The sequence below is a fragment of the Notolepis coatsorum genome (genome assembly GCF_963971535.1).
Source record: "Notolepis coatsorum genome assembly, chromosome: 5".
Classification (NCBI taxonomy): domain Eukaryota; kingdom Metazoa; phylum Chordata; class Actinopteri; order Aulopiformes; family Paralepididae; genus Notolepis; species Notolepis coatsorum.
The window spans coordinates 16,259,678-16,285,708 of record NC_140169.1 but is presented as its reverse complement, the minus strand read 5'-3'; the positions used below and the strand labels follow the sequence as shown (position 1 = coordinate 16,285,708).

At 41.3% G+C, this 26,031-nt stretch overlaps 1 protein-coding gene across 1 annotated transcript in view; it reads left to right on the top strand.

Moving 5' to 3' along the window:
• Positions 1–6,579: 6,579 nt before the first annotated feature.
• The window catches only part of steap3 (STEAP family member 3, metalloreductase), a gene marked incomplete at both ends in the record, with an annotated part of 32,072 nt that continues 12,620 nt past the window's right edge, over positions 6,580–26,031 (top strand). Inside the window, 3 exons of the mRNA XM_084314023.1 lie at positions 6,580–6,972; positions 7,661–7,988; positions 19,019–19,218. Of these exons, the coding sequence (XP_084170149.1) occupies positions 6,580–6,972; positions 7,661–7,988; positions 19,019–19,218 (921 nt within the window). The remainder of the gene's footprint in view (positions 6,973–7,660; positions 7,989–19,018; positions 19,219–26,031) is intronic.

The window sequence follows — 26,031 nt, the reverse complement described above, 5'->3', positions numbered from 1 at the left end:
ACAAAGTGCGGTACCAAAACAAACAATCAGTCATACCACTTCATATAACAAGCAACAAAACAAAAACATAATGTTGGTGACACTTCTTCAGACAAACTGAGTACCTCACATGACATAAGTAATAGTGACAAGTACTCATCTATTACACTTGATAAGATAAGATATAAGATAAGATATTCCTTTATTGATCCCCTTGGGGAAATTCAGGCATCATAGCAGCATGGGGGAGGGGAGGTACAGGTAGTACAAACAAGCAGTGTAAACAATATAACAAATCAATATAACTAACTAACTGAAATATACAGTATTCACATAAGGTGCAGTATGTATAAGGTAGTATTATTGTCCTTTTTAGGTTCCTAGTAGTTGTAGTTGGATGTCTGGCAGCAGTGCCTGCCCACTGTTGTGGAGTCTGATGGCCGCTGGTATGAAGGACTGGCAGAGGCGGTTAGTTGAGTGTCGGGGGGGGTATGAGTCTGTGACATCGGCGTATTTAGACCACTATCAGTAGGGCACGTGCCCTACTGATAACTATCTGTGCCCCACTGATAAAATTAATAAATAAAAAAAATAAAAATAAAAAAATTTAACAAATGTTTTTTATTTTCCCTTTTAACATGATCAAATAATTATTATAATATTTTTTACTTCGCTTTGAAATATTATAGTGAAATATTTTGCACTGTTGTCGCATTTATCTTATTGAAATCCTCCAACAGGCTCTTTTTTGTAAGTTGACTGGTTTGCACACCAATAATACAGTGCAATAATAGAATAGTAGAATAGATAATAAAATTATGCAATAGAATGGCCAGAGTAAAATAGTGCTACAGTACAATCAACAGCGGGGTGTATTAGACGGCTATGGTGAAGAGGTACGTTTTTAGCTTATTTCTGAAAATATTAAGAGATCTAGCTTCCCTAATGTCCATAGGTAGTGTGTTCCATAACTTTGGTGCATAGTTAGCAAAGGCTGCATCCCCGATTTTCTTTAGACTGTGGCTTGGAACCTTCAATAGACCAGTAGTAGATGATCGGAATGTTTATACTTTGTATATAAGGAGGAGGAAATCAATTCTAAATGTTACCGGAAGCCAGTGTAGGTTACTTACTTGTAACTTCCGGTTTGATCCAAGGAGTAAGTTGCCCCATATTGCTCTGTAACATTTCTCTTTTTGTTATAGGACCGACTATAGGATTTCAGTTTTGCCCTCATTTATTTTAGGAAGTTGTTCGTCATCCATTTGTTTATTGCTAAGAGACAGGCGGAAATGGAGTTTATAGCTGTGTGATCATTTGGTTCAGCGGAGATGTACAATTGTGTGTCATCTGCGTAACTATGGAAACATACATTGTGCTTTCTAATGATGTCTCCTCAATGTTCAATGTTCAATGTAAATGTTCAATGCAAGTAAAGCACTTTAAACTTTAAGTATGACTAAATGCTTTCTTGACTATATATATAGTAACTGTTACGAAGGATCAGATTAAACCGAATATATATATTTATTGATTGATATATATTGCATAATATTTGTATATCGTCTGATATCCCTTGTGTATTCTTTGTACATATACACGGAATATCCCTTTAACCTAGTACAGACCATAATATTTCGTTCTCTTATTGGATAGCGATCCACTGGGCGCCACTGCCATACCCCCAGGGTCTGGTTCAAAGTCACCGACAAGGACTTGTCTCAACATGCCCGGTTCTGCGCAAGAATACGAGACAGGAATAAGGCTGGTACTAGATTGTTCACCCAACGTATAAATACGGCGCAGGTGAATACAGCAGTTAGTTACCAAAAGTTAGTTAACCTAGAAACGTGTTACCCTCAAACGTAAAGCCTTCATCACGAGTCAACGACCAAGTGAAGTGAGCAACCGTGCGTCTAAATAGAGCACTTATAACCGTGTGCGAATAGGACAGTAAAGGTGTCAGAGCTTAGTAGAATAACGTCAAGTTCGACATAGTTAATGTGAAGTACCGCGCACCGGAGGATCTACACCGGTGAATGCAGACCCCTTCCCAGCTGGATTATTGCTTTGGTCCTGTGGATGTTGGAGCGGAGGAGAATCGTCTACACCCCACTACTGTGTAGGGGTGGGAATCACCAGTTTCATCATGATACGATACGATATCGATTCTTTGGACAACGATACGATATTTGCCGATATCACAAAGTCTCTCACGATACAATACGATACGATTAGATTCAGGTGCCTGCAATTGATATGAGATGATATCATATGCCCATTTAACACAATCAGTAACATTTAGATCAACAAAAAAAAGGTAATAAATATCATTTGACATTTGTATTTTTGAGCTCTTCCAGACATTTAAAGGAAAATCAATCTATTGTTTTTAATACAAATAGACCTCCTGTTCACTGTAAAGTGCCACGTTTTTATATATTGAGCTTTAAACTTTAAGCTACATTTTTTGGAACTCAAAACTCACAACCTCCCTCTCCCAAACTGTTCCTACAACAATTTGTTGATGTTGCATGATCATGTATAGGCCTACATTTATTATGTATTATATTGTTTATGTTTAAATAACATTTAAACATCAAACTCCTCTGACCTCATCTGGTCTTTCCAAAGACGCGCGCACACACACACACAGAAAGGGAGAATGCTATGCTGTAACATCTACACACACGGAGCTACTGCTGTTGTTCTTGGGCGGATATGAGACTCGCCACAGGATTTTCAAAATAAGAGTATCGATATGAATCGATCTTATTACATCGCATCGATCCGATTCGATTGTTGATAATTACATCGATGTATCGATCTGGATCAATGTATCGTCCCACCCCTAGTGCCTTCATACAGTAACATAAAAACAGAAAATCATTAAATTGGCTACAACACGGGGTACAGAGCAAACAAGAGAAACAGACGGAGGAGGAGGAGGCACAGCCAAGCACAGATCAAAGCAGTCTCAGGCCCGCTTCCTCCTAAGCCCCCCTTCATCCCGTCCAGTCGTCATGATCATAGACCAGTCACTACCCCGAGCTGCGTGGCCGGCCGGCCGCGTAAGCAAAGTGATCACTGGTGCCGACGGAAAGGTCAGAGCGGCAGAAGTGCTCGTCCAGGGGCGGACATACACCCGACCCGTGGCGAGGCTGATAGAGTCGCCAAGGCTCCCCGACTCTCTCGATGACGACCATGACCCCCCGACTTTGTGAACTGCCCTACCCTCACAACGGACATTGAGTAGTGGACAGTGCGGTTAATCTGTCTCTGCTTATCTAATTAGGTGGGACTAATTAGGAGGCGGCTGTTACGAAGGATCAGATTAAACCGAATATATATATTTATTGATTGATATATATTGCATAATATTTGTATATCGTCTGATATCCCTTGTGTATTCTTTGTACATATACACGGAATATCCCTTTAACCTAGTACAGACCATAATATTTCGTTCTCTTATTGGATAGCGATCCACTGGGCGCCACTGCCATACCCCCAGGGTCTGGTTCAAAGTCACCGACAAGGACTTGTCTCAACATGCCCAGTTCTGCGCAAGAATACGAGACAGGAATAAGGCTGGTACTAGATTGTTCACCCAACGTATAAATACGGCGCAGGTGAATACAGCAGTTAGTTACCAAAAGTTAGTTAACCTAGAAACGTGTTACCCTCAAACGTAAAGCCTTCATCACGAGTCAACGACCAAGTGAAGTGAGCAACCGTGCGTCTAAATAGAGCACTTATAACCGCGTGCGAATAGGACAGTAAAGGTGTCAGAGCTTAGTAGAATAACGTCAAGTTCGACATAGTTAATGTGAAGTACTGCGCACTGGAGGATCTACACCGGTGAATGCAGACCCCTTCCCAGCTGGATTATTGCTTTGGTCCTGTGGATGTTGGAGCGGAGGAGAATCGTCTACACCCCACTACTGTGTGGGATTTACCCGTGAGGAACATCATTCGAGCCCGTCTCTCGGAGAGGCTGGCCGGCTTTCACCTATGCTGCACGCATACTTGGATTACAGCTGCTGCTTTCGTCTGCCGATCAAGGGAGTAGTGTACCGACTCCCGTAGCTGGAGCTTATTGATTCCCTGTTGATCCAGAGTTTGCATTCGAACATTTCCTCCCCCTGCTGGCCTACAACCGGAGGGACCCTACCAGTATCTCCCGCTGCCCACTAGTGTACCATAGATATAATTCCTATTGATACAGGTGGTATTCATTATCTCCTGCGTAATATGAGAATGGACATACGTTATTGATTTGCTTACGCACATTCCTTTGCCTTATAAGCGCAACCTAAGTAAAGTATATTATGTACTATCATTGCTGCTAATAAATATTCTTAAACCCAGTTTTGTGTGGAACCGAGTCATTGTGGGAAGTGTTCATCATAAGATACCTGTGTACTGTATGGCCAGTAGTAATGTACATAAGACAGTAGTGGTTTAATGATACCATACTTATTAATACAGTCAGGGAATTGTACCCCTCAGTTACAGTAACTGTTCCAAAATGCATAGATTTCTATGTATTTTAGGGGTTTGGGGGGCTAGCTCTTTTTAATATAAATGTCAGATTGTTTTATTTATTTCATAGATTTCTATGCATTTCAGGAGTTTGGGGGGCTGGCTCCCCAAAATAATTAAATAACAATTTTTTTTTACTTTATTTCGGTTTTAGGGTTAGGTTCCTAAAACCGAAATAAAGTAAAAAAAAAAAAATAGTTACAAAATCCACCCATTTTCGCCAAAAAAACCGCCCAAAACCGGCAAGAAATAAATTTGCGGACGCGCTGCATGCGCCTGCTTCATATACTTCTGTGCCCCCCGGTGCCCCAGTAGAGTGCTGGGTCTAGATACGCCCCTGGTCTGTGAGACACATGTTTGACCATCAAACTAACTTTCCTTGCCATAAATACCATCCATGAGAAATTCCAGTCTTAATTTTAGTTTTAAAACATCTCACAGCACTGAAAAATAACTCATGAGAGTCCAAAATAATTTGCTCCTGGCCGTTGACTCAGGTAGTCCTGTGATCCTGGTGCTCCTAGACCTCACAGCCGCCTTCGATATGGTGGATCACTGGATCCTACTGTCATGGCTAGAGCAGTACCAGTATGTGGGCATCTCAGGTGTGGCCTAACCGACCAGAGTTCCTCTGTGCAGCTAGGAGACTTCCTCTCTTATGTGGCCCCCCTGTGGGGTTCCTCAAGGGTCAATCTTAGGCCCCACCCTCTTCCTACTGTACATGTTACCTTTAGGTGAAATCCTGGCCAAGCACAATATATCCTTCCACTGTTTTGCTGATGATGTACAGATCTACCTACCTCTTAGGGCCACAGGACAGGTCGCACTTCAGCCACTGCTTGACTGTCTAACTGACATCAAAGCATGGATGAGTATGAGTGTGAATTTCCTCAACCTAAATGAAAGCAAGACCGAGATCCACATTTTTGGTGATACCGTTTTCCAATGCTTTAGGTCCTCTGGGCTCTAACATCCGGTCCTCCGTTAGAAACCTCTGAGTGATCTTTGATAGTGCCTTTAAATTCACTAAACAGGTCAGCTCAGTGGTTAGGAACAGCTTTTTCCACCTCAGAACCCTAGCAAAGACCAAGGCCTATCTCTCCCAGAGCGACCTGGAGAGAGTGATCCACGCCTTCATTACAATTTGGCTGGATTACTGCAATGCATGCTCTTTATACTGACATTGATCAGGCATCACTCCGCCACCTACATATGCGGCTGCCCGACTCCTCACCAGCACTAAAAAATGTGAGCACATCATCCCAGTCCTGGCCTCACTCCACCGGCTCCCCGCCCGTCACCGCATTGATTTTAAATGACTTTTAACTGTTTTTAAATCCCTAAATGGCCTGGCCCCACAGTACCTGACCGAGCTCATGCATCTCCAAACCCCATCCAGAACCCTAAGGTCAGCCGACCAATTGTTGCTACATGTGCCCAGGTCTAGGCTCAAAACCAGAGGGGACAGAGCCTTTTCCATACCCACCCCTAAACTGTGGAATAGCCTCCCCTTCCACATCAGGTCAGCCCAGACCCTTGAGGTCTTTAAGTCCCAGTTTAAGACTAATCTATTCTCCCTGGCCTTTGACCAGAGCTGAGCCTGCCTCCTAGGTCGATACTTTTAGTCCTTGACTCGCTTTATGCCTTATTTTTGTATTCTACTGCACTTTTTTCTTTTATTGTTATTTACATTTTTTATTTCTATCTGAACCCCTGCACTTATTTTGTATTTGCACTTTTTGCACTTTTATATTTAGTATATGTATTGTATATGTATTTTTTCTTTGCTCTATGCTTTTATCTGTGAAGCACTTTGGTACAGTCACAACTGTTGTAAATGTGCTATATAAATAAAGTTGATTATGATTATGAATTTATGATTAACCTATAATGTCCCTCTCTCTTAACTTGCAGCCCTGCATGACCAGCATGTTTCGGGGCGATAAGATTCACCTGGTTACAGACTCGGACTCTGATGTCTCAGAGCCCCTGCCTGAAGAGTTCCTGCCTGAACAGCCCCTGCCCTGTAGCTCGGGAAACCCTGTGGTTGGTATCATGGGCTCCGGAGACTACTCTCGCTCCCTGGCTATCCGGCTGGTGGCCTCTGGGTTTGGGGTGATGGTGGGCAGCAGGAACCCGAAGAGGATCGTCAGGGGGCTGTTCCCCGACGGGGTAGAGGTACGATCGCAGAGAGACGTGGCGGTGTTCGCGGAGAGGGTGATCTTCGTCGCCCTCTACCCGGAGCACTACCACACCATGGCGGGGCTGAGGGATGCGCTAGCTGGGAAAGTGCTGGTGGACATTAGCAACGCCACCGCACTGAACAGCGGGGAGCCGTCGAACGCCCAGAGACTGGCGGAGCTGTTCCCGCAAAGCAGAGTGGTGAAGGGGTTCAATGTCATCTCTGCCTGGGCCCTGCAGTCTGGAGCTCACGACGGCAGTAGGCAGGTGAGGGGGAACCGCCAGGCGTTTACAATGCTGCATGTAGTAGAGTACATGTAGTAGGTAGATACTGTACTCACTAGGCCGTTTCATACACAAGGATAATCATCGCTGCAGATGCATGGTGTGTGTGCAAGAAGGGAGGTCTCTCATGTAATAAGAAATGTATTCTTGAGTCGATCTACGGATAAGGTCTGATGACATCTTGAAAAGTTCATAAGCCTGATCTTTAACCCACAATGTTGTGGATACATTGCATCAGTGGGGCGACAGTAGCTCAGGAGGTAGAGCGGTCATATGGTAATCGCAAGGTTCCCGGTTAGATTCCCATTCCTCCTGGCAGCGTCAAAGTGTCCTTGAGCAAGACACCTAACCCCTAACGGCTCCCGATGAGCAGGTTGGCACCTTGCATGGTCGCCTCTGCTGTCGGTGTGTGAATGTGTGAGTGAATGGGTGAATGTGAGGCATAAGTTGTGAAGCTCTTTGAATAAAAGCTGATATATAAATACAGTCCATTTAAATGCAGTCTATCATGGCGGCTCCTAATTGGACTCACTCTCGTTAAACAATGGTTGTTACTATATCCAAGTCTAAAGGCTGTGATTTACTCTATGCAATGTCTGCATTTAGTTTGTTCTTCTTACTCAAACAATAACAAACCACCTGGACCCACCTCCTTCTGTCCCGCCCCAAGGTCCTAATTTGCGGCGACTGCTCGGACTCCAAGGCCTCTGTGATCCAGCTGGCCCGCGGTATGGGTTACCACCCCGTGGACCTGGGTGGTCTGGCCTCCTCCAGAGACATCGAGGGAGCCCCGCTGCACCTCTTCCCCTCCTGGGGAGGCGCTGTCCTGGCCACCTCCCTCCTCTTCCTCTTCTTTTATTTCTACAACTTTCTGAAGGGCGCGTTGCTGCCATACTTGCAGCACGGGCAGAACCACTTTTACAAGCTTCCGCTGGAGATGGTGAACCAGACGCTGCCTGCGGTGGCCTTGGTGACCCTGGCTCTGGTTTATCTACCAGGTACTGAAGAGAAATGCATAACAGCGCTTTTGATATCATGGACACAATATGTTTAGACCAGGGCTATTCAATTACAAATTTAATTGGGCCAGATTTTAAAACCAGGAAATGTAGATGGGCCAGACATTTTCAGCAGCCTATTTAAAACCTTTTTTAGCTTTTGGTAATGACACACATTTTAAACAAACACAAATTAATGTAGTTTGTTGTTGTTGTTTCACTTTTGAAATAAAACAATATTTTTGGTCACATATCTGACCCAGGCACATCAAAGTGCAGAAACAGAATAAGAAATAGCTATCAATGCACAGAACCATAACAAGTGGCAACAGTAAACAATAACACACACACATAGGCATAACACAACGCCTCCTACTGCACACTGAAGGAACATAACTTAATGCATTTGTTTAAATCACCAGGACATGTGTGATTAGGCATACCCTTGTTTACACATCCCATATTATGTTGATATGTACACACTTTAATCGCCGAAAGCGCTGGAACTCGTCTTTCCCCGCCATGCTCATTCTGCCGAAGACGCCGTAACTCGTCTTTGATATCAATATTTCAAAAATCTGTGATCGAAATCATATTTCTCCTCCGTGGGCCTGAGATATACTGCTGATCTCCTCTCAACTCTCTAACGCAGCGGTTCCCAAACTTTTTTGGCCGTGCACCCCCTGTCACCTCCCGACCTAGCTCGCGCACCCCCCAATGGGTTTCTGTTCGAAAAAATTGTTGCTGGTCTCCGTGCACAGATTTAATTTTTTATTTTATCTTTTCCCACGGCGACTATGGATAGGGAATTTCTTTATTTAATTAAAATGTTCACGACAATACTCTGCCAGCATGTTTAATATCCATAATACTAAAGGTTTGACTAAGATTTGTATGACATTTTATTGTAAAAAAAAAAAAAAAAATTTACCACCATTAGCCTTTTCATGTCACGCACCACCTAGAGGGCGCTGGTGCGCGCACCACAGTTTGGGAACCACTGCTCTAAAGGTTCAAGAGCGCCATCTGGTGGCCGATCGGCAGATCGCCCAAACAGCAAACCGGAAACTGGTGCTCATCCAAATTCGGTCCGACCACTCGCTATAGCTCCTGGGACTCCATCTTGACACACTGGATAATCGATCGCTCACCCTAACTCAATAAACAACATGATTTGGACGTATATACTATTATACAACCTGGAAATGGATCCGGTATTTCTCCATCCCATAATAGAAAAAAAATCTGTTCCACGCTCATCCCCCAACGGCGCGAGGAAGCCACGGTGAGTTTCAGCGTTATTTTCTAACGTGTTCCATATAAACTGCTCTGATGATCATATGACCCACACTAGGTGAATGATATAACGTTGCCCACGGAATTATAAACGACCCCCCGGCCCCCGCCCATCCGGTCAATCAGATGATACGTAGTAACTTCTAGAAGTACCTCCAGTTGAAATTTTTTATCTGGCACCGATCGCTACCAAACTGTATTTGATCATCAATATAATGCATTTGGGGCTATAAATCAAGTTCTGAAGAAAGCTGCAGAAAACGATAAAAACATACTTATACTTTAGACCATATTTTAGTATGAATATGTGAATGAAAAAGTATAACGTTGCTACACCCTGAACAATAGATATAGGACATTGAATGGGCCATAATAATGTCAATTTAGCAATACAATTAAAAAAGTTATAGCCCTGCAAAGAAGGGGAACTTCTCCATAGACAAATAGAGATGGCGAGGGATGGTAAATTATGAATTTAACCATGGCGATCAAAATGTTAACTGCAGGTTTAAAAAAAGAAAAATGTCAGGTGCATTTCTAAAATAATAAAATAAAACTACAACAAAGGGTAGCCTACCTGCTGACATGACTTTCTTAGTGGGAGAAGTGACATATTTTGTTCTGAACGAGAGCAGTGACTTTTGGATCGTAAGATGTCAACACAATCCGAAGGCAAGAGTTGCTTTTTATTGAGTTCATGTGCTAAAAGCCTGATTCACATATGTACAGTATGTTGATCCAAACATACTGAGCATAACGATCGCTATGAATTTCCCCACATCGATGGAAGGGACCACTTCCTTTGCTTTGGAGGAAAAGTCCCCTTCTGTTGCAACAGTGAATTGTTCTGGCAAAGCCCATCACCTCTGTGGGCAGAGTAAGTCCATCCAATCGACCAGTAAAGTTCTCTTTCAACCTTGCAATGAAATGTGTCATCACATCAGTGATTTGTGGTCACGGCTTGTCAAATGACACTCACCGGATGTTTCATCTTGCAACTCAAGAATGGAATCACGCAATAGGTTGAGTGTGGTGATGATCGAAAGGCGGCAAATTCAACTTTCAAACAATGTAGCCCGGAGCCCACAGATAAGCGCAAAGTGCTGCGACGTGCGCATGAGTGTGTGAGGGCCTGAATACGGGCCGTCCAATCCTTATGTGGTTAACAAATATTTTTTATAAAATACTATTACAATTAAAATATAAGAATCGCTATTAAAATAGCCTATTTAATTCAAGCTTGCTGGGCCACTCGGAGGTTGCTTCTGGGCAGCCAAATTAATAGACCTGGTTTAGACTATCGAACAGAAGGGCAAGTCCACTTCTCTGAGTTCCTAGCTCAAGTTCAAGTTCAAGTTTCTTTAATATTTGTCATACAGAAGTACAGAATACTTTTATACAAAATGCTTCTTACTGTTACGCTCCAGAGACTGTGCAAGACAAGATAAGTATGAAATAAAATAACATAGTAAAATTAGAAGTAAAAAAATGAGGTCACAGTGTTCAGTTTAGACATAATGTACAATGTTCGATGCAGAATAGACGTAGTTACCATACAATATACAATACTGTGCAGTGTACTAATATACAATACTATATAGTGCAAGGCAGAAATGGGACGAGGTGCAATTTAGGTACAATTCACAGTAGGTGTACGAGTTGTAGAGCAAATCCTTTATCAATAAATATAAAGTGTAAAGTGTGTTTGTGTGATCTAAAGTGTGGAGAGTGGGTGCTGCAGTGTGATGTTTGTTTGAGTGAGTGTGTGCGTGTGGGTGTGTGTGCTGTGTGCATTTGATGGTTGTTGCATAGTGTTTATTGTTCGTTTAGCAGCCTGATGGCCTGGGGATAGAAGCTTCTTCTGAGTCTTTCTGTGCTCACCTTAAGACTCCGGTATCGCTTGCCTGACCGCAGCAGTTCAAAGAGGCAGTTGTTCGGGTGGCTCGAGTCCTTAATAATTCTCTTAGCCTTCCCCTTGCACCGCTTGTTGTAAATGTTCTGGAGGGTGGGAAGCCCCCCTCCAATTGTGCGTTCGGCTGAACGTGTCACTCTTCGTAGTCTGCTACGGTCTTGTGCAGTGCTATTCCCAAACCAGGAGGTGATGTTGCCGGTCAGGATGCTCTCTATTGTACATGAGTAGAAGTTCCTAAGGATCTTCTGACTGACTTGGAACTTCCTTAGGCGCCTGAGGAAGTAGAGGCGTTGTCGTGCCTTCTTCACAACACTGTCAATGTGTGTGGTCCATGTCAAGTCCTCGGATATGTGGGCTCCGAGGTACTTGAAACTGTTCACTCTCTCAACCGGTGCCCCGTCGATGCTGAGGGGGCTGTAGTCCTTGACCCCCGACCTCCTGAAGTCCACAATCATCTCTTTTGTTTTGCTGACGTTCAGGGAGAGGCAGTTCTCCTGACACCACTGTGACAGGTTCTCTACCTCTTCCAGGTAGGCCCTGGATGGGTGGAAGGCCGAAAATAATGGACCACAATCCCTTGATTGTGTTAGAATGTTTATGGTGTGTGTGCGTGTGCGCGTGTGTGTGTGTAGCGACTACTATCAATGAAAAATGCCGCTGAGAGGCTAAGTAGGCTCGTAACTGTGACACGTTCATACAAAACCATTTATTGTGGTTACATTTATTAATGAAAACAAAAAAAGATGACAAGCGATTTGTTATACAGGAATAATTAAAGAAAGTTACAATAACTTGTGTGTGGAGCCTAAATAAACAACACAGACTAAATGTTTGGCTCGGAAAAAAACCATAGGGAGACTTCAGCTCATCCAAAACTCTGCAGCTAGACTACTAACCAGAACCAAGAGGAGAAAGCACATTACTCCAGTGTTATATACTCTACACTGGCTACCGATATCTTTTAGAATAGATTTTAAGGTGCTCCTCCTTGTATACAAAGCACTAAATGGAACATGACCTAGCTACATTGCAAATTCACTTATTAATTACGATTCTGGATGTTCGGACGGATGGACATGGTGGTGGTTGGATGGGGGTTCGTGTGGTGTTGTGGGTGATCTGGGATGGCACTGGGACCTTTGGGACGCTTTGGGGTGCTGTGGGGGTTGTGGTGGGGTGTCGGTGAAACACTTTTGCTGTGAAACACTTTGAGCTGCAATCCATATTAATAATAATAATAATAATAATAATAATAATAATAATAATAATAATAATAATAATAATAATAATAATAATAATAATAATAATAATAATAATACATTAAATGTATATAGCACTGTATCAGTGCTCAGAGATGCTTTACAATGGAAGCAGCAAAGGAACAGAACTAAACTAAACTAAACAAAAAACTGTTGATGGTCGAAAGCAAGAGTGAAAAGGTGGGTTTTGAGGGCTGTTTTAACCCATTCTCCGCCACCACTTTGATTAATCCTAAACCGTCCTCTGCCAGCTCTATTTGTCTATGGAGATGTTCACCTTCTTTGCAGGGCTATAACTTTTTAAATTGTATTGCTAAATTGACATTACTATGGCCCATACAACATCAATTATCTATCGTTCAGGATGTAGGAACGTTTAACTTTTTCATTCATACTAAAATGTTTTTATCGTTTTCTGCTGTAAGTTATAGCCATAAATGCATATATTAGATGATCAAATGCAGTTTGATACCGATCAACGTTATATAAAAAATGTCACATGTACATGATCCTAAACGTCATGACTGGTCATCTGCTGGTGACCGGAGGGGGGGGGGGGGGGTCGTTTATAATGTAATGACCGACGTTAAATGATTCATGTAGTATGGGTGATATATAGATCAGAGCAGTTTGTATGGTTAATAATAATCAAAAACGCTGAAACTCACCCCAGTCTCCTCTTACCGTTGGGTGATGAGCGTGGAGCAAAAAGATCGCTATTATGGGATGTTGATCTATGTGATCCATTTCCAGGTTGTATAATACTATATACGTCCAAATAATGTTGTTTATTGAGTTATGGCAACGGATCGATATCCAGTGTGTCAAGATGGAGTCCCGCGAGCGATAGCGAGTGGCCGGCCGGATTGGGGGGACGACACCAAGCACTTCCGGCCACTTCCGGTTTTGGCAACTCGCCGATCGGCCACCAGGTGGCGGTATTGAAGCGTTGGAGAGTTGAGCGGAGATCTACAGCACCAGTCAAGACTCCGTGGGTGAAATGTGAATACCATGACGAAAATTTGAAATATTGATCTCAATGACGTCGTAATCAGTCATTGGCAGACAACGCATGGCGGAGAATGACGTGGTAATCAGTCATTGGCGGGAGATGGGTAAGGACAGTAGGGTGTTGACAGTCTGGGTGTGGCTGGGGAGGGTATTCCAGAGGGGGCATTCCAAAAGACCCGTCGCACCCAGGTCTGGATTTCACTCTTTTATTTTTTTGTATTTTATTTTTTTATTATTTTTTTAAACAAACACATAAACAAACATGACAACACACAATAAGATATACAAGCATTAGTTGACAGTGCACATCCAATGAAATCACATTTTAGTTAATTGTCTTATATAGGATATACCCTTAATACCTGTTATCTAAAAACCTACACACATATGCTCCAGCTCAGTGGTTCCCAACCTTTTTCCCCCCAGGGACCCCCAAACATCTCTGATGAAATTCGCGGACCCCCTCCTAATAAGATACCATAAAATACTTTTTTTTTTTTCATTTTAATAACAAACTGCTTATACACAGGCATATGCATCACAATTAGACCCACTATGCTTCTTTGACTTGTGCCTTCAATCAACAAATCTCATCTTGCACCATATGCATTTCAAAATGTTTGGCCAATATTCAAATGCTGTATTCATCCTCTCAAATCAGGCCCTAATGGTGAACGGTTTGCATTTATGGAACAAATCAATGCAACAAATTAAACTAAATATGAGACAGGAAATTCCAATCAGTAGCAGAGAGAATCTGTCCTAGCTGGGTTTAATACCTTTTTTTTGTCATTTTAATAACAAACTGCTTATACACAGGCATATGCATCATAATTAGACCCACTATGCTTCTTTGACTTGTGCCTTCAATCAACAAATCTAATCTTGCACCATATGTATTTCAAAATGTTGGCCAATATTCAAATCCTGTATTCATCCTCTCAAATCAGGCCCTAATGGTGAACGGTTTGCATTTATGTTGAATGAAGTAAGAATCCACTGCAGTAAAAATATCCTCACCTCGAGTGGTGGTAGTAAGGTTGACTGACATGAGAATGTCCTGCTTCAGATCCTCATTTTCAATATATTGCACATAAACGATGAGCACAGCCTCGTCTGCGACAGTTGTAGTTTCATCAAGTTGTATGGCAAATGGACCCTTTCTAAGCTTTTCTGACAGCTGCTGCTCGCAATCACTTGACATCTTATCAATTCGGTCTTTCACTACATTGTTCGAGAGTGGTACTGATTTTAGTTTATCCGCCACCTGTGGGCCGCACAGTTTCTAAACCATTTTGATGCAGGCTGGTTTGATGAGCTGCTCGCCAATATTGTGCGGTTTCTTTGCTTTTGCAATTAAAAGCGAACACTCAAAGGAGGCTTCGGTAGCCTTCTGTAAATCACTGCCACCCCTGCTCCACGCTACTCTAACATCAACAGGCTTGTTCGCCTTGAGAGACTGTTCTTTCCTCCGAAAAAAGTCTGGATCCTTCCCAACGGTTTCTGGGTGCTTAGACGCCTGATGTCTCTTCAGCTTGCTGGGCTTCAGGCTCGAGTTTGCCAACTTTTCTCCACAAATCACACACTCAGGTCGTTTGTCTGGTCCCTCAGTGAAGCCCATGGTGATGTAATTTTCGCGATTGCTGTAGGTCCTAACTTTTTTTGCAGATGAGCTGCCGTCATCTCCTTTTCGTTTGTCACACATTTTCGCCTCTGGCGGCTGACTGCAGACGAGCCGAGAAAGTTAACTAGCGTGCTAGGCTAGCTACAGAAAGTGATACAGTCAACTGATTCGCGTTTTAGCGGCTACCCGGTAGCCTACTGTTAACGTTCAAAAATCATGTCTAGATGTTTATTTATTTATCTTTATTTTTTATTGTAGTGGAGAGACTATTCATGCTTCTGATGATAAAAAAAAAATCAAAAAAAAAAATCAATTTTTTTTTTTAAAGACCTCAAATCATCTGTGGTCTGGCGGACCCCCTGCGCCCCCTGGCGGACCCCCAGGGGGTCCGCCAGACCACAGATTGGGAATCACTGCTCCAGCTCGTACCCCCCCCTCCCGGACCCCCCATTGGATAATCCATCCATTTTCCCTCGCTCCTAACCAGACATTACCATTATATGCTAGCTTTTATTTTCTCCACCACTTCTAACCACAATGTCATTTTGGATTCATTGAGACCCAAAATTCTTGCTGTAGATATTTCTTGATAGATCACATCGAGATATGTAATAATCCAGACCTTTCGGCACATTATTTCCGGTTGGAACCATCGTGATGCTATCAGCTTTTTAGCCACTGTGATACCCGATAAAACCAATCTCTTTAGCTGTGGATGTACTGCACACTCATCATTCAGCAGTAATACAGAGGGGTGTACAGGTATATTCCAAGTTAAGAGATTTGATAATTGCTGGGTCACCTCTTTCCAGAATATCTTAACTGGTGGGCAGTCCCAGTACATGTGCATAAATGTCCCCTCGTCCCCATTTGTACATAAGGAGCATTTGGAGTCTTGTATAAGACCCATTTTTTTCAGTCTTATAGGAGTCAAGTATGTCCTGTGAATATAGTTAAGATTGATTTGTTGATGGTCCGGGTTCCTTGATGTGAGTCGAACATTTGCCCAGGCTTCTTGCCAATCAAAATCACTTTCCAGGTCTGGTATATCCCTCCTCCAGACGGAGTCTAGGTGGAGGGTTTCATATGAGGACGTTAGTAATTGATGATAAAAATCTGAAACAAAACCTCTTGATGTCTCTCTTTCATAGAAGAATTTGTGGTATCTGTGGTGTTCAATTGGTTTCTTTAATGGAACACCTTGAGTCTTCAAACATAACAATAACTGTATGTAAAAAAGATGTGTGGACTTGGTGAGATAAATTTGTTTCCGTATTTCTTCATAACTACAAAAACCCTGTTTGTTAAAAACATCCCCTAATGAGTGTATGCCTTGCTTTTCCCATATAGGGAATCTTATAGGTCGTTTTCCAATCAAGAGTGCATTGTTATTGAATAAGGGAGTATGATTGTGCCATTTATGTGGGTTAGGATATTTTTTTTGTGTTTCACGCCATATCCGGATCGCATGAGTAATTATGGGGCCAAATTTCCGTTCGCAATGCTTAATTGATAGTTTAGTGTATGCTATGTGCTTCAGTCTATGTGGGGCTACTATGTTTTCTTCTAATTGTCTCCAGGATACTAATGCTTGGGGATCAAACCATGTTGTCAATGGTCTTAATGTGTACGCCTTAAAATAGTGGAAAAAATCTGGAAATGCCACTCTTTTATTACGGTCTTTTTAAAAACGTTGTAATGAAACTATTATGAAGAGCTCTTGGCTTTCTTATTATTTATGCCTAAAAATGTATAAAACCTTAAGTAGACTAGTAGTACTTATTGCTGTTGTTCTGTAGTTCAGTAATTCAGAACTGTTCTCTAAAGTAATTCAGAACTGAAATTGTTCTATAATGCACCTTAGAATGGGGGAAAAGGGCGGAGCTCTGACAGAACTAAACATCTAAAATACTGCTGTGCTGAAGCACTTTGTTTTTTTTTTATCTTAGGGCTGTCAGTTTATTGTGTTAATTAGATTAATTAATTACACAGCAAATTATCGCGTTATGAAAATTAACTCAACATTTATAAAAAAAGATATATATTTTTTTATCTCATTCATTCCATAAGAACGTAGAATAAACATTTACAGACATTTTCTTTTTTAAATGGTCCATTTGCATGTTCTTGGTATCTGATTCTAGGGACATCTATGGATCCCAGGGAATGTATTCCCAGTGTCAGAAATACCGTGTCTGTTACTAGGCTTGAGTAAATTGTAATGAACCAAATGAGAATATCAATTACATTTTTTTTAATCTTTGACTGTGAATAACACCATGCTAAAATTGACCAGACCTGTAAGAAAATGAATAAATGGAAGATGATTAAACAGAAGGTTTTGTAGATACAGTACTGAATTCTGCCATCCGGACACATGCAATTTGAAATATGATTATAGAATATAAAATATCAGGCCTAAAATGGTTATGCGATTAAAATGTGATTAATTAGATGAATTACAAATCCGGTAATAATCTTTTTTTAAATGTAATCGCCTGACAGCACTATTTTATCTATCTGCCAATTTCATGATTTTATGTCTATTTTGTGTATCAGTGACAATCAAACAGTAAACAAAGAGGCATATTAAGATGTTAGATCCCAATATGAAAAACTATGTGATTTAATGTTCTATGCCTTATTTTGACTTTGCCTATTTTGCTGCTGTCTTATTGTATGATAATTGTATGCTTATTCTATGTCTACACTTTATGCATTGCTCTTGATCCGCCAATTTTGTGCTCATTTTATGTCTTCTTTACTGCTGTGAAGCACTTTGAGCTGCAATTCTTGTATGAAAGGTGCTATACAAATAAAGTTTATTATTATTATTATTAGGGGTGGGAATCACCAGTTTCATCACGATACGATATCGATTCTTTGGACAGCGATACGATATTTGCAGATATCACAAAGTCTGCCACGATACGATAAGATTCGATTCAGGTGCCTGCGATCGATATGAGGCGATATTATGTGCCCATTTAACACAATCAGTCACATTTAGATCAACAAAAAAAAGGCTACGGAAATATCAATTGACGTTTTTATTTTTTAGCTCTTCCAGACATTTAAATGAAAAACAATCTATTGTTTTTAATACAAATAGACCTCCTGTTAACTTTTTATATATTGAGCTTTAAACTTTAAGTAAAATGTTTTGGAACTCACCACATGCAAGCTAAAACCCCTTCCTCTCCCAAACTTCCTACAATTGTTTTATGTTGCATGATGATCATGAATATATTTATTATGTATTCATGTTTAAATATCAACATTATCTGTCCATCTTCAGTAACACACACACACACAGAATGCCCCTCCCCCAGTCCCCCACAGAAATGTAGAATGCCCCCGCCCCTCCTCCTTCCCCTCTCCTCTCTCCTGTTCTCTCACGGTTAGCTGCTTAGCTTAGTTAGCTTAAGCAGCCAACGTGACATTCATTTATATATTTAACGCGACGTGGGCATAAAGGAATGGCGACGATGCAAAGCATGTTAGATGCATTTGACCCGTTGTGGGGAAAAAACTGCACAGACTTATATCGGGTCGCAAAATAGACGCTCTGTAGCGCTGTTCTGCTGTAATGTCTACACGGAGTTTCACAATACTGGGCGCCGGCGGATATGACTCGCGGGATTTTCAAAATAAGAGTATCGCAATATGAATCGATCTTTTTACGTTGCATCGATCCTATTTGATTATTGATAATAGATCGATATATCGATCTGGATCGATGTATCGTCCCACCCCTAATTATTATATGTGGAAATAATGATTGATTGATTTTCAACACTGGTTGAAAGATGTATGTAAAGCCACTGCAGGCTCAGACAAACATGTAGATATTTATTCCAATAGATTTCAATGCAATGAAAAATTGCGTAAAAATGAAATGTGCAGTAAAAACACCCCTTTTCTCCAGGCCTGTGGGCTGCCGTCCTCCAGCTGCACAGGGGGACCAAGTACGAGAGGTTCCCCGGGTGGCTGGACCGCTGGATGTGCCGGCGGAAACAGCTGGGACTGCTGAGCTTCCTCTGCGCCGGACTCCATGCTGTCTATAGCATGTGCTTGGCGCTACGGAAAGCTGCAGGATACAAGCAGCTTAATGCGGCCTATCACCAGGTGAGGTCACACACGCACACCTATCTCAGACCCCGCCCTCTTTTCTTGTCGCTTCCCTCAGGACAAACTTTTCAATTACAATATTACCTGTAGGTCCAACGGGTGGTACACGTGGCAGGTGTATAGGTTTGGTTTGTGTCATGTTGTCAGGTGTGTTGTGTGACTTTTAGATGCAACAGGGTGAAGAGTACAAACATTGTTGTTAATTTGCGCATAATATACTCATTATCACCCATCATTAGTCTCTATACTTTAATGACGATGCAGAATGAATCTTCAGCGGCAGCCGGCTGCCACACGACGTCAGATTTACCTCTTATAGTTTCTCGGTTGATTAATTGAAAACTTTATTAACAGATTGCAGAATGGGTACAATACAGTACGGCTCAATACAAAACAACTGCTAAGAGGATGCAGACCAGAAAAAGACTTTCGTCTTATTTACATCTGGGTCCCCCATTTTCAATTCATCAGGACATTTATGACATACAAGACACAGATATACAGAACTGTGTAGTAAAAAGAGATCATAAAAAAAATGTACATCCGAAGGGGAAGAAACTGTACAAAGTGTGTGTGGGGGGGGGGGGACATTTACAGCGGCCAGTTTCTAATTGCAGTCACCCGTAGGTGCTATTTGAGAGCGGTTTTGAAGGAGGGTAGGGATTCACATTCCTTCATGGTTGTGGGTAGGGCGTTCCACATTATTGTGGCATAATTGCAAAACGTGTTTAGTCCCTTGCTTGAGCCGAATCTGGGTTGAACATGATTTGTGGAACTCCCTCTGGTGTTGTGGTCGTGGAATTTTCACTGACCTTTGGGAAGTATTTCGACATGTACTGTACATGGGCATCCCAGTGGTGTAGTGTATCTTGTAGACCAGGCCCATTGCAAGTTGCTGTACTCTGTCGTCTACTCTAAGCCATCCTAGGTTGTCAAAATGTGCAGGGGTGAGGTGGGTTTTATGAGTAAGGTCAAGCAGTAGTCTGACCAGTTTGTTTTGTGATGTTTGTAGCCTTGTCATTAGGGCCTTTGAGGTGCTTTGGTACCATGAGGTGCAAGCATAGTCGTAGTACCCTTGAATGAGTGCTCCTTTAAGGTATTCTTGTTTACCAGAGAGGAGATCCAGTACAAGAATCTTGTTCGTTGGTTGACTTTTTTGATTACATTGGTTGCCAATTTGTCACAGGAAAGATTTGCCTCTAGGATGGAACCCAGGTAGGCAATTTCATCTTTCCTTGTGACAATGTCACCCACTGTAACAGAGAAGCCGTTGGCCTTGCTGAGTTTGCTATTTGATCCAAAGAGAATGGATTCTGTTTTACCCAGGTGTAATGATAGTTTGTTATCAGCGAGCCAGGTGCAGGTATTTTTCCGCTCGTCAATTAAACCGATTGTTCATTCAAATCGGTTCACTTTAGGCCATGTCCCCACGTATCTGGATCTTTTGCTAAACGCACATTTCTTCCACCGCCCCCTATCGTCTCTCCCTGTGTAACTGCACCCCATTACTTTACACTGATGCAGGGGGAGTGGTCAGTTTACTCATTTTACTTTTCCGTCAAGCCAACTGAAGGATCGATTGTGCTCGCCTGCCTGGAAAACGTGTGGATTATGTATTTACAGGACTCAACAATAATCAATAAGCGTGATCGATGTTTGGAATGGCGATCAGGAATTGGAATAATCTTTTTGGATAACATCTGATCTCAGGTAAGGAATTTATTTTACCAGTCTTAGGATAATCAGAGCTGTTTTCACAGCGATATAAGCTTTTGCCCTATGCGTGTGTGTGTGTATGCACGGTGATCGCTGATGAGGAAATGAGAGAATCGATTTTTCAGCCCGCCTCTATAGCGTCCATAAGTACACATATACTATCGATAATCTAGCGTTTATTTGAAAACTATTCATAAATAGGCCGAAAAATGACAACGTTTTTGTGTATGCTCGAATATGCAGTAAATGCCTTTTATCACGGAATCTTTATATTTTCCTTGAAAACGAGGGCTTTTCAAAATGCTATAAAATGAAAATGAACTGATTAAAAGACAATCCGTTTAGACAATGTTGACTGCAAACAAGTCATTGATAAGCGACGGGCAGATTAGACACATAGCCATAATGTAAGACAGAGATTATGCGTTCACAACGCTATCATTGAAGTGGGTGGTAGCATTTAACCATGTTTCCAATGTTAATGGCTGGCACTCAAACTGTTAAGCAGTACTGTATATTTGTATATCTTGTATATCATAAATGTCTGGATGTAACAGTACTGTATCTACTCAGACACTGCTTGCGTGTAATAGGGATGTATCGGTTATTTAGTTAGGCCTACTGGACATTTTCGTTGACATAAGTAGATTTTTAGTTTTTGTTTATTTATTAAGTTAATATAAAGCATGTTTCGAACGTTTTTGAGGTTGTTAAATACACGCTTTTGATTAATGGCGAGTGACGTCTTTTTCGTTGTCCGCTTATTTCTCGCCAGAGATACGATGTTGATCACAATATCCCGATTCCGAAACAAAATAAGGCGAGTCCTTATCACAAACTGTCCCAAAGATATTTAATGTTTTGCTAAACATGTCTCGTGTTGCGCCCGAAGTCAGTTAAAAGCCAAATTGCATTATACATTTTGTTAATAGACGCCAGACAGAAGAGGTCTGCACCTGATGCAGATTGTTTGGAGAATATTACTTTACTATTTCTCTAATATATATCAGACCGACTATAGGCTAGCTATGATATATATTTCAGCTATAATGTCCTAACAGAGAAACTACCACCCCCTAAAAAAATCCTTATTATACCTTGTTTTATCCATGTTTAGGCACTCAGTAGCGCTTTGAAGTAACTTCAGTGGACAGCGCCTTGGTGCTGAAATATCATTCAAACTATCCTCTTATGACTGTGACGGGCGAAGACGACACCACACATGTAAACAGTGACAATGCAATTAATGAATGTCTTGTTGTAATTAGTATATACCCAATGTCATGCGTCTTCTTGAAGCGGATTCAGCTTGTTTTGCTCCGATTTGATGTCAGTTTAACCCTTTATACTCCTAGGCATATTTAATTCCGCCTGGATCTTTTCTTTTTATTGTGCACTGTAGCATTGTCAAAGAGTAATTGCGTTTGCCCTTTTCCCTTTGTAACTTCATCCTTTATCTTTCAATATCATATTTAGGGCTGTCTTAAATACTTCGAAGCTTCGTTCGATGGCATGAGCTTTGAACAAAAAAAAACAAAATGTAACATTTATTTTTAATTTTTTTGCCTCCAAAATGCATCTCCAAGGGAATATTCCTTGGAGTTGTACACGACGGCGACGCCACACAAAACATTAATAAGGCTATGCCTATGCTGCTATGACTAATGTGTTACCAAGTTGGCTAATTTAATTGTAATCATCTGCTTTTGTAGGTGCATTGTCTGATATAATTATAAATTAAATATAATATAATTGTTTGCTTGATAGACGAAGGTTGCAACATAATTATGTAATGTCATGTCGTTGGCTGTGAGAGCAGCCCCACTGCACCCAGGTAGCGCAGCCGAGTGAAACCTTGTTGGCAGTCACGAAAGGGGCTACTTAATTAATTAATCCAATCCACTTTATTTATAGAGCACATTTAAAAACAACAAAGTTTACCAAAGTGCTGTACAAGTCCCACAGCATAAGATACAAATATATATATTATAATAAAAAAAAAAGCTCGGCCCCGAAGCTTCGATTGCCAAAAAAAGTTTCGAAGGTCAGCCCTAATCTTATTTGACGTTACTGTATGATATATAAGTGTGTATTAAAAGACGGAGCTGTTAATGCATATGCAGGTTTGTGTCCACGGGCAAGCTATATTCACATATTCACGTAACTCGCATATATTCAAATGATTCCTGTAATTCCTGTACAGTAACCATTCAACTAATAATGTTATTAGGTCATCCTGGGACCACTCACATCACGCGTAATGCCAACATCCTCATAACTATCCACAACATCAGGTGCAGACGCTCTTCTGTCTGGCGTCTATTAACACAATTTAGAATTTGCTATTTGGTCTAAAGCCCGGCGCAACACTAGACATGTTTAGCAAAACATTAAATATCTTTGGAACAGTTTGTTTAAGGACTCGCAATATTTTGTTTCAGAATCGGGAGATTCTGATCTCAACATTGACATTGTATCTGTCAATCGTCCTGTCTGCTCGGCACCGCTATGGTATTTGAGATATCGCTTATCGCCACCTACTGGCCCGGCATGCTTGTTGGAGCAATTTATATGCGTTTATGTGTTTGTGTCTGGATCAAGTTTTCTTTTAACACTGTCGTGTGGACGAGGATTTTTTTTTAAACAGAGCCTGAAAATATCCGTTTGGCAAAAGATCCAGATACATGGGGACATGGCCTTAGGTTGTCAGCGCTGAGTTATTAACCCTTTGTAGTGTGGTAGTGAAAGGTTAACCGTCTTTAGTGAAAGGTTAACCTTCTGTAGTGTGGTAGTGAAAGGTCAACCTTCTGCAGTGTGGTAGTGAAATGGTTAACCTAGGGCTGGGCGATAAAACGATAACGATGATTATCTGGGATATATTTTAATAATCGATAATAAAAATATCGATAATTTTTTATTTTGTATTGTGACCTGCAACAGGGCAGCTTTAAAACCAGAGACAGTGGACGGACTTGTCTTTCTTGCAACTTAAAGTAATGGCTTTGCTTGTCCAAATGACAATACTGACCAAATTAAGATTTCTTTTTCTCGTCCATTTATTTTGTTTGCTTTCTAATTTAAAATACTGTTTGAAACCGTCTGTACACAGTAGGCTATGTGTGCTAGCAGAGCTAGTCTCCAGTCGCGAGTCACGGTGCACATGTGCGGTGGTTTGTCCACCAAAAAAGCGCCAAAAGATAGAAAAGAAACTAGCAGAGCCAGAACTGTTCAACTCCCCTGGAGCCACAGCCAGCAGAGAAGCCGGTTTACTTTCGCTTTTAAACCAGCTGCAGCCTGAGAACTGGAGTGTGAGGGGATGTAACACTAAAGATGGTGGCAATGACAAAGAATTGCTGCAAAATAAACATACATTTGTTTAAAAAAAATTAAATAATAAATTTATTATTTTTTTATACTTATAGCAATTTCGATAATTATCGATATCGAGAAGTATGATAACATTATCATATCGTTATCGCCATATGATTTTTTTCCATATCGCCCAGCCCTAAGACAGGGAATAGAAAAGTCGGGTTTGGATATGAAGATTAGTACATCGTCTGCGTAAAGAGCCACAGCAACTTTTTTTGGTACTTTCACTTTCAAACCAGCTGCAGCCTGAGAACTGGAGTGTGAGGGGCTGTAACACAAAATATGGCGGCAACAACAAAGATTGAATTGCTGCAAAATAAACATACATTTGTTGTTTAAATAATAAAAAAATTTATTTATTTTTAATACTAATACAAATATTGATAATTATCTATATCGAACGATATGAAAATGTTTATCGTGATAAAAATGTTGGCCATATCGCCCAGCCCTAGGTTAACCCTTTGTAGTGTGGTAGTGAAAGGATTAACCCTTTGTAGTGTGGTAGTGAAAGGTTAACCTTCTGTAGTGTGGTAGTGAAAGGTTAACTTTTTCTTTTTTTTATCCACTTTTTCTCTTCTTTTTCTATTTTTCTCCCATCCCAATTCCACTGTGCCAATTCTCCCCTCCCCTGTCTTGAACGTTGCTCGCATATGCACACTGGCCGGTTGTAGGGAGGATAGAAGCCTTGCATCACATGTCCCCTCCGATACACGAGGAGGCAGCCTGTCACATCTTTTCACCTGCCAGCGCGGACTCTCATTGGCGAGGTGTAACGTGTGGGAGGCTCACACTACCCCCGCCATTTTCCTGTCTCTGCTGTGCAGGCGTCCCCCAACCGACCTGTAGGAGTCGCTGTCCACAACGTCCAGATTACCACCCATCGACTTCCACCCGCTAACTCTGCCAATTGAGTTAGTATGACGGCCAGCCCAAGCCGGAGGCAACGCCGACAGCCGGATTCGAACCCAGTGTCTCTTGCGTTGGTGACGAGTGCAATGTCCGCTGCGCCACCCAGCCGCCCTAAAGGTTAACCTTCTGTAGTGTGGTAGTGAAAGGGTTAACCCTTTGTAGTGTGGTAGTGAAAGGTGTAACCCTTTGTAGTGTGGCAGTGAAAGGGTTAAGTGTTGGAGCTTGATTTAATTCTTCTTCTTAGAGCAGGGGTGGGCAATTATTTTTCCCGGGGGGCCGAATGAGCAACTGAAAATATGTTGGGGGGCCGGGCCAAAATTCCAAACTCAATTATGCATAATATACATTTTATTTCTATATAAAAAGCAGTAAATGGCATTGTTTTGACCCCTGGTAAGAGTGTATGTTATTATTTGGCAATTAAAAGGTGAGGTTAGCTTTCAAAAATATCATTTATTCAAATAGAATTTATTTCCAAAATGATAAACAAAATGTGAAACATTAATAACAAAGGGCATTTTGAGTTTCATATACTATTGAAACAAGGATTTTCTTAGCTTTCTAAAGACATCACATCATCTTATAGCAAAAATAAACAAGACATGTCACTGAACTGTGTAAAGAAAAGTGTCCCAGTTTTGTAGCCTTTTTTACTTTACATGCCTATATTAAACATTTAATGTTTTCAGAACTGTGCAAAAAAAAGAAAAAAAAATATCAAGTGTCCCATTTCACTTGTTATATTTCCACATTTTAGTGTTCTTCAGTTCTTTTTTTTCATTCAGTGTGAGAAATCCAGTCTCTGTTGAG